Below are 9,123 nucleotides of genomic sequence, written 5' to 3' on the forward strand. Positions count from 1 at the left end.
TCAGTGCTTCTCTCTCTCTCCCTCTCCCTTCCTCTCTGAAATTAGTAAAAATATATTTTTTTAAAAAGCGACCTCACGAATGCACACTTAGCAGGAGAAAAGTGGCTCCACCTTGCATCATGTGCCTTTTTTTGTCCCCATGTCTTTGTGACCTGCCCGTTCGCCAACCTGTCCTGGCCTCTCTGCCCACTAGGACCTTGCCACACTGTTGGAGCAGATAGGGTGTCTGAAGTACCTGCAGCTGTTTGAGGAACAGGATGTGGACCTTCGAATCTTCCTGACCCTCACTGAGAGCGACCTGAAAGAAATCGGCATCACGTGAGTCCAGAGGCCATCTGTGGCTGCGTGCCCCTTGTCTCTGGGACCGTCTGATGTTGCAGCTTTCCAACATTTGGAGAGAGAGTTGCCCTCTCTAGAGGTCGGCTGTCTTCTCCATTCTTAGACGTAGATGGCCTGAGTCTTGTGGCTTCTCAAGCTGGCCTGGCTCAGTGCTGTATTCAGGGAACCCAGACACTTTCTGCCTGTTCACTTTTGAGAACTTTCCAAGTTGGCAAACATAGCCTGGAGCCAGCTGGCTTGTTTCCTACTTAGTGACAGCAGCAGCACGGCTGGGAAGGGGACCAGGTGCAGGGGGGCTCCAGTGAGGTCATCACTTCTTACAACCCTTTGTTTCTGTCCTCTGGCTACTCTCCCTCTTCAAGGATCTTTCCTAGGGAAACCATGGTCTGTGGAGCTTTCAGGCACATGCAAATGCTGATCCAGGTTCTTTTCTCATCCCCCGATAGGTTGTTTGGACCCAAGAGGAAGATGACTTCTGCCATTGCCCGCTGGCACAGTAGTGCCCGCCCACCCAGTGACGCCCTGGAGCTGGCCTATGCCGACAGGTTGGAAGCTGAGATGCAGGAGCTCGCCATCCAGCTGCACAAAGTAGGTGGGAGGCAGGGGGCGGGAGTGTACATGCAGAAATGGCAAGAGAGGTGTCTGGAGACACACACCTGCAGAGAAGGACACAGTGATAGGACAGTGAGGGCAGAAAGCATGACAGCTCCTACCGTGAAGGGGAGATATGCAGGCAGGCCCGCAGGAAGAAGGCCCAGAAAGGTATGGGACATTCGGTGGAGGTCAGGTGGACATCCACAGGAGAGAAGAGAGAGGGTGAGGCCAGAGAACAAGAGGCTGGCGTGGACCCCAGTGGGCTCACAGGAAGGGACCCAAAGCAGGGGAGGCTCCAAGGTAGAAACAGGCCTCCCATTCCAGGAGAGAGACAGGCAGAGACAGAGGATGGGGGTGGTTCCCGGCCATGGCCTGGGGCCTGTGTCTCCTGCATCCTTGGCCCACTTGCCTGCCCCATCTGTTGGCCTACCAGCCCCACCTCCCACCTCTCCCTCTCCAGCGCTGTGAGGAGGTGGAGGCCATGCGGGGCCAGGTATCCCAGGAGCAGGAGCTGCGGGCTGTGGTGGAGAGCTGCCTCCTGGAGCAGGACAGCACCCGCAAGGACATCCTTGCCCAGCTGCAGGAGACCTGGGCCCTGGCCCAGGATGCTGCTCTCATCCTGGACCAGCTACAGTGAGTAGGCACCTGAGTTGATCGAGTTCCCTCCAGATTCTTCAATCAAGGATTTGCTTTCAGGGCCTCCCGAGTCACTCCTTGCCTGCCCCCCAACTCCCCACTCCCCACCCCTCACCCCCTGCCCATTTCATTCTAGCTGTTCCTCCCTACAATGTAGACCAGGCAGAAGTAGGGCCATGAAAATCTGCATACCCTACGCAAGCTCTCTGCCTTCACTAGGGTGAGAGCTTGTCAGTGTGGGTGGGTGCGGGGGGTGCTTGCCAAGCCCAGGAAGGTGGGCTGTGGGGACACTCAAAAGTGGGGATGTCTGCCGTCCCCTGCCCTCTGGGACCATGGAAGGCAGTTGCCAGGCTTTCCCCTTACCAGCACTTGGTCTTGTGTTCTGCAGAGCCTGTCAGGCTGAGCTGTCAGCCCGAGTGAAGCAAGACGAGTCCCCTCTGGGGGCCACCCTAGGCCCAGCCCTCCCTACAGCTGGTAAGGAGAGCAGTGTCCTGGGCCAGAACTGGGCAGAGATGCCTCCTCAGGCTGGGTTTTACCACGTCTCGATGGTTATCACATTTACACTCCCAGGTCCCCTTGCAAACACAATCCCAGACTCTAGGGTGAGGGCACCCTGCCCTCCTCAGCCCATTTCCTTAATGTCCCTCCTGGTGGTTGGAGGCAAAGCCCTTGGGCCATTGTGACTGTGCTGTCCAAGACCTCAAGTGACTTCTGCAGCCTCCAGTTGGAGCCCGGGCTGGGTCCACCCCAGGGCGTAGCCTCATGGGAGGCCAGTGATCCCCCCCACACTTCATTCCTGGGGCCAGGCCCTGACCAGCAGTTACTGCTTTGGGTAAGCAAGCAGAACCTATTTTGATGTAACAAGGGGGTCACACAGGCACTGACAATTGGGTGGGACTCCTGGTCACAACAGTTCAGGACAGAGGCAGGGCCTGTGAGCACACAGACCCCAGGCTCACCCAGCCTTCTGCCCCATAGACTCCAAAGGCTGGCAGGCCTCCCTGCAGGCCCTGAGCCTCCCCCAGCTGTCGGGAGCATTGGAGGACCGAGTCCATGAGATGGGTGAGTCTCTGGGAGGGCAGCCAGTGACCCTCGCCCCCGCCCAGGGACCAGACAGGAGTAACAGGAAGAGCCCTTAAGTTTAGACCCCTAGGGCAGCCCCACTACAACCTACTGACCTTCCAGGTCATCCATTCCTAGTGCCCCCCGAGGCACCCCTTCTTCCCATTGCTGCCCACACTTGCAAAGCAGACTCTGTTCCCATCTTCAGGGCGAGTGCTGTGCTCGGTGACCCAGGGCCTGGAGAAGCTGCAAACGCTGAATGGGAAAGAGAACTGGCGGGAGCCTTAGTCTGAGGGATGGTGAGTATCAGCCCAGGACCCAATCTGGGACAGCAGGGTCCACTGGGAGCTAAGCGAACGCCCACTTCAGTCCTCCCTTTTCCTTCTCAGAATCTGACGTTGGGTGACTGATCCACCCTGAAGCTGTGTGCCCGGAAGACAGGAGGGCAGTGAGTGGGCAGTTGCAGCAGCCCAGGTCCCAGCTGGGGCCAGAGGATCGGCCCTCGGGAGCAGCTGGCAGAGAGACAGGACCAGGCTGTGGCTGGTGCCAGGCAGCAAGGCCCCCACAGAAGCAGGACGAGGGCCTTGCCCTGAACCTGGTGGTAAGGCCCAGAGCAGACAGGACCTTGGGGAGAGAGCGTGTCCCCATACACCACAGGTGCCACACTCAGATTTGCCCTGATGGGTGAGGACGGGCATCTGGGCAGCATATGTCATTTGCTGGAAAATAAAATGTAAGATCAGCTGGTGAGGGGCTCAGTTCTGGTCACACATGTAGTGCTGGCTAACATAGCAAAGCAAGGGGAAAGCCATGTCAGGACCCCCAGCTCCAGTGACTGGCTGGGGCCCAGGCTTCCTCGCCAGGACAGAGAATACTGTGCTTATAGGGGTGCTGACTTGGTGACCCCTCCTGCCCCATGGTCCCCAGCAGCTAGGGCTTTTGCTCAGAGCCCCCGTGATTCGATAGAAGCTACCTGGAGAGCCAAGCACACCCCATGCCCCAGGAAATGAGAGCGGAGCAAAGTACAGGTATTTTATTTACAGAGTGGAGTGCCTTCGCCCAGTGTGGCTGCTTCATCAAGGCTCTAAGGTGGAACAGGTGCCCAGGCTGGGCAGGGAGCACCGCTTTTCTTAGGCTGGGTAGGCACTGTGGAGACTTTCCAGTAGCTTCACTGAGTTTAGCCAGACTTGGGGCCATAGGAGACTGCCAGTGGTGACCTTCCTGCCTGTGGTGGCTCTGCTGTTGTCATTCTGCACACTTGACGGGTATTTCCAGACCATCTCTGGGAGCTGCCTGTAGACCATACTGGGAATGGAGAAAAGGAGGCTTTCAAAGCACAGGAAAGAGCAGCAGGCTCAGCCTAGCGGTACAGTCACCAGGATCACAAAAGGGGCCTCTCTGGACGGTCTCAGCACAGAAGCCCAGACCAAGCCGACAGCCCAGAGAGGTCCGTGGCTGGTAGTACCACAGGTGAACAGGGAGGTGGACAGCAACCCCACCTCAGACGAGGTCTGTGACAGCGTAACTCTGAATGGTGCCAATGCTCTTAGACTTGGCCCTGACCTTAAGTCTTAGGTAGTGAGAGAAGGAAGGGGACAACCTCCTGTGCCCTGCCTTGAGCCTGCAGTCAGGACCAAAGAATAGAGCAGCAGAGGAACCACTTTACTGTCCCTTCAACAACTTCATCTATTAGCTGGGCCCATGACCCTGACTGCCCTTGGGGACCAAGCACCAGTGGGGTCAAGTGAAGCCTCACCCATAGTTCATACAACACAGAAAAGGAAATCTTAAGCCAGTAAAGCTAACAGCTAAAATTAACAGCACAACATCCTACCCAAACTGGCTGTCCTCTAGGCCCTGAGGCTGGCACAGAGGGCAGGATGCAGGAATGAGTCAACTGAGACAAAGGCATCCACCTTGAGAACCAAGTTCTCATTGGTCTAAGTGTCTGTGCAACCACCCACTTGGAAAATCAGGCAGTGCCTGCGCCTCCACCAGCCCATGAGACTCTCAGGTGGGTTTGAGCCTCAAGGTGGATAAGAATGTCCTGAGCCTGGACAGCCAGGCCCGCCACCCCCAGGCCACCCACTGACCAACCTGAGAAGGTCCCACCTGGCCCTGTGACTGCTTGAGGCAGCAGAGATGATAAGACGCCCACTGGCCCCATGCAGTCAGAAAGGGTTACACACACAGAAACACGCTAGAAGACACTCCCACAGGACTTCAGGGCCCTCAGCCCTGGACACCAGCCAGGGGAGGGCAAAGACGCAGTACAGGAGCAACCTCAGGAAGAAGATGGGAGCAGCTTCTCCAGGGCCTTCTTCTGCTTCTCAGTGGCTGCAGCCACAGCTTTCAGCCAGCTTTTCCTCGGGCATCATGTTGAGCACCTTGAGGGCGAAGAGGAGCTGGTACTTAGCCGTGCTGATGAAGGCATTGCTCAGGAAGTTGGGAAAGCCACCAACTCGGTCCTTCTGGGTGTACAGCGGGACCCGCACCAGTCCCAGCACCTGCACAAAAGGGGACCAGAGTTGGGGCCGGCCCCCCCACACCAACAGCACAACCCTGGTAGGAGGGGCCTGTAAGCTGCTAGGCCAGGGGAAGGGAAAGCAGGTTGCCAAGGACAATGGGAGACCGCGGCAGGGTCTGGTGAGGCAGAAGCCAGCCAGCTCCTTTGGAGCAGTGCAGCCCTCTCCCGGCCACCTCATGCACTTCCCACCCTCTGCATCCTCATGTTCCAGCCTCCCACCCGCTGGTAGGAAGCCCCCCAGTCCACACCCCATGCTCCCCCTTGCAGAAGGTGAATCCCCAACACAGCAACTGTCACTCCCAGCCCTTCCAGACCCTAACACCCCCAAATCACAAGAGCCCTCAACCCCTGCACCACGCAAACCCAACCTTCATTCCCAGTTCCCCTTTTTGCTCTTCAACTTCCCACCTCCTCGAGCAGGTCCCGCCCCATCCCATCCCCCCAACCAATCCCACTCCCCACCCCCAGGATTGGCAATGGCAGGCAAGGCGGATGGAACACAGCCCCGAGGGAGCCCCAGCCTCCCACCGGCACCTCAGGTCCCTCTCCCTACCCCGAGGCTGCAGTCACCCCCCCACCCAGCCCTGCCAGGGGACCCTCAGGAGGACGTGTTACCCATCGGTGCCTTCCGCAGGGCCAGAGCCAAACCCCGGGGTGGGGGGCGGGGCCCGGGCGGCGGCCCCACCTCCAGGCCGTGGTCGCGCGAATGAACCGCGCTGATCTCCACGGCGTGCAGCTGCTCCAGCGTCAGCTGCCGCGCGTACAGGTGCGCCACGACGCGGTGCGGGCCCTCGGTCAGGTGCGAGCTCAGGTAGTCGGCCTCCGTGAGGCGCAGGCAGCCCAGGCCCAGGCCCAGCACCCGGTTCAGTCCGTCCTCCAATGACCAGAAGCGCCGGTCCACGAAGCCCCCGGGGAAGCCCAGCAGCCCGTCGAAGCGCATCTGCATCTACAAGGGAGCGCCGGGTCACGGGCGCGGGTCCGAGCGACGTCCCGCCCACGTCCGCCCGCCCGCGTCCTCACCAGCACCGAGAAGCGCATGGGGATGCGGCCGAAAAGCTGCCCGGGGTTGGCGGCGTACAGCATGGCGTGGCAAGAGTGGCTCCAGCCCGGCCCCAAGCGCATCGCCTCCACCCGGCTGATCTGCTTCAGCTCTGGCACCGCAGCCGACATCTTGTTACTACCCCCCGCGCCGCGGCGCCTCCCCTTAAGTGCGTGCGCTGGCCCGCCCCCGCCGCACTGGCCAATCCGCGGGCAGCCGCGCTCCCTCCACCAATCGCTGATGCGCATCGGGACAGAGCCCACCGCGACGCGTCGTTGAGAGGCGCAGGGGCGTGTGCAAAGGGAGGGACGGCGCGCACCGCGGCCGCACCCAATAGCCTCCGAAACCGGACGCCGGCCCAGCTCCGGGCACCACAACGCCCGGCAGGCAACGCGCGAGCCGAGCTCCACCTCCGCCTGCTGCGTGCGGAGCCTGCGGGGTTGGGGCAGTGAGGAGGGCAGCGGGGTCTTCCGAGACCACGTCGCCCGTGGCGAGGCCTTCCCCCAGCGCCTCCTGGGGCACGTGGGCGCCCCCTGCCTCTCCCTACAGCCCTTCCCTGCAGGCACGCTTCACAGTCCTGGGCGCCTACACCTGCAAAGCACTCCGGGTCTGCCTGACTCCATATCAGCACGAAGGGCCTGGGGGAGATCCAACTGCCCCACAGGGCGAGTCCACGCGCAGCCCTGGGCTGGGGGCGGAGGACGAGAAGCCCCAGACTCCCCACACCCAGTTGGCTAGGGCCAAAGTGACTCAAGTCCCGGGCTGGGAGCTTCCGGGCCCAATGCCCCGTGTCCTCCAAGTCAGGCCCCAGATGCCAGGTACTGTTAGAGGAAATAGGGTCTCCCCAATTTCCGAGGGGGAGGAGGACCCTGGGCTCATAGGGGCAGGCCTTGCCCAAGGGCACTCCACAGTTGGCGATGGAGCCAGGATCCTACCCTAGATCTCCACCCTGTCTCTTGCCCCGTGTCCACGACAGAAAACCGGCCTTCTGCCTCAGGTACTTACCCCACGTTTGTGCAGAAGGAAGCCGCGGGGGTTCTGAGTCCTGGTGCCACTTCCACACACTAGCCCAAGCTCCACGTGCCTCCCCATGGTGAGCATGGATTTGCTGAGTGAAGCAGCTCAGGATGGGTACCACGGGCACAGCCTCAGAGTCTGTGGGCACGGGGAAGGCTGCTCTGAGCAGGGCTGAGGAGAGGAGAGGAGGCAGAGGCAGGCAAGGGTGGTAGATCTACCAGAAACTAATGTTTGGCCGATGGTGTATTCTGTTCAGAAGAAGTGGAAAATAAGGACCCAAAGAGGGTGGCCCCTCTCCCCAGCTGTGGCATCTGCCAGTCAGGGCTCAGAGGAGCAGCTGCAGCTGACAGGCCAGGTCCCAGGCCAGTATCAGAAGGGGAGAGGTCCCTGAGGGGAAGGGCCCAATCAGAGAGGACCCTATCTCCAGGCGGCAGGGGCATGACCCAGGGCCAGAGTGCAGCAGGGGGCACAGAGGAAAGGTACCCTGTGCCCAATCCCTCCCTGACACCAGACGTGAATGAACAAGGTGGGTCCATTTGGGGAAGTAAGGAGGGAGATCCAGTGTAGCCCATGCAGGAACGCATCTGACACTGAGCATCTTCCTACCCACACTGGCACAACCAAGGTGGCAGTCCGTCCTCGGGGCAGGGATTGGCCAACCAAGTGCACTGTTTCCATTCTCTAGGGCAGTGATGGCGAACCTTTTGAGCTCGGTGTGTCAGCATTTTGAAAAACCCTAACTTAACTCTGGTGCCGTGTCACATATAGAAATTTTTTGATATTTGCAACCATAGTAAAACGAAGACTTCTATTTTTGATATTTATTTTATATATTTAAATGCCATTTAACAAAGAAAAATCAACCAAAAAAATGAGTTCGCGTGTCACCTCTGACAGCGTGTCATAGGTTCACCATCACTGCTCTAGTGCCTGAGCTGAAGAAGGGCCCAGTGGCCCTGGCCAGTGTGGCTCAGTTGGAGTGTTGCCCAGTAAACCAAAAGGTCATGACATACCTGGGTTGTGGATTCGATCCCTGGTCTGGGTGCATGTGGAAGGCAGCCAGTTGATGTTTCTCTCTCACATGGATGTCTCCCTCCCTTCCTGTCTGTCTAAAATCAATAAACATATCCTTGAGTGAGAATTAAAAAACAGAAGGGGCCTGGCTGGCGTGGCTCAGAAGTTGAGCTTTAACCTATGAACCAGGAGGTCATGGTTCGATTCCGGTCAGGGCACATACCTGGGTGGCGGGCTCGATCTCCAGTATAGGGTATGCAGGAGGCAGCCAATGATTCTCTCTCATCATTGATGTTTCTATCTCTCCTTCTCCTAAAATCAATCTAATCTAATGAAAGAGAAACATGCAAATTGACCGCACCTCTGCTACGCCCAAGCCACGCCCACCAGCCAGAGTGACTATATGCAAATTAACCCAACCAAGATGGCGGCCGGCAGCCACAGAGCTGGAGCAAGCAGGAGGCTTGGTTGCCCCGGTGATGGAGGAAGCCAAGCTTCCCGCCTGCCCTGGCCGGCTGTGGCCTCCGCTCAAGGCAACAAAATTTCAATTATAGCAGATAAATAAATCCCAGATACCTGCTTCCAGCCAGCCTCCACACAGCCATCAGCCCCTCACCCAAGCTGGCCAGGCACCCCAGCAGGATCCCCCTCCCTGAAGGGGGTGTGGCCAGCCTGAAAACGGCCCTCAGCCCCTCACCCAGGCTGGCCAGGCACTCCAGCAGGGACCCCCACCCTGAAGCGGGTATGGCCAGTATGAAAATGGCCCTCGGCCCCTCACCTAGGCTGGCCAGGCACCCCAGCGGGAACCCCACCCTGATCTGGGACACCCTTCAGGGCAAACCAGCTGGCCCCCACCCATGCACCAGGCCTCATAATATGCAAATTGTCCCTAACA

At 59.1% G+C, this 9,123-nt stretch overlaps 2 protein-coding genes across 14 annotated transcripts in view; one reads left to right on the plus strand and one right to left on the minus strand.

Moving 5' to 3' along the window:
- ANKS3 (ankyrin repeat and sterile alpha motif domain containing 3) overlaps window positions 1-3,379 on the plus strand; it is a 33,371-nt gene extending 29,992 nt beyond the window's left edge. For 4 of the 8 annotated variants that reach the window (XM_023755231.1, XM_023755233.1, XM_023755232.1 and 1 more), the window contains 8 exons: window positions 194-318; window positions 786-927; window positions 1,394-1,566; window positions 1,706-1,789; window positions 1,958-2,043; window positions 2,548-2,631; window positions 2,840-2,930; window positions 3,001-3,379. In XM_023755231.1, the coding sequence (XP_023610999.1) occupies window positions 194-318; window positions 786-927; window positions 1,394-1,566; window positions 1,706-1,789; window positions 1,958-2,043; window positions 2,548-2,631; window positions 2,840-2,919 (774 nt within the window). In that variant the 3' untranslated portion in view covers window positions 2,920-2,930; window positions 3,001-3,379. The remainder of the gene's footprint in view (window positions 1-193; window positions 319-785; window positions 928-1,393; window positions 1,567-1,705; window positions 1,790-1,957; window positions 2,044-2,547; window positions 2,632-2,839; window positions 2,931-3,000) is intronic. The other 4 variants (XM_023755234.1, XM_023755235.1, XM_023755236.1 and 1 more) reach the window with 4 other exon arrangements.
- Window positions 3,380-3,649: 270 nt separating this feature from the next.
- Window positions 3,650-9,123, minus strand: part of NUDT16L1 (nudix hydrolase 16 like 1) — a 6,292-nt gene continuing 818 nt past the window's right edge. The window contains exons 1-4 of one of the 6 annotated variants that reach the window (XR_002829706.1): window positions 6,179-7,983; window positions 5,774-6,104; window positions 4,915-5,138; window positions 3,650-3,936 (exon numbers count right to left, since the gene is read on the minus strand). Coding sequence is in view for 4 of the 6 variants with exons in the window: in XM_006090402.2 (XP_006090464.2) it covers window positions 4,962-5,138; window positions 5,844-6,104; window positions 6,179-6,445 (705 nt within the window). In the remaining 2 variants the exon portion in view is untranslated. Of the gene's footprint in view, window positions 5,139-5,773; window positions 6,105-6,178; window positions 7,984-9,123 lie in introns of those variants that run through there. The other 5 variants (XR_002829705.1, XM_006090402.2, XM_014457270.2 and 2 more) reach the window with 5 other exon arrangements.

The sequence above is a fragment of the Myotis lucifugus genome, unplaced genomic scaffold, assembly GCF_000147115.1.
Source record: "Myotis lucifugus unplaced genomic scaffold, Myoluc2.0 scaffold_72, whole genome shotgun sequence".
Taxonomy (NCBI): Eukaryota; Metazoa; Chordata; class Mammalia; order Chiroptera; family Vespertilionidae; genus Myotis; species Myotis lucifugus.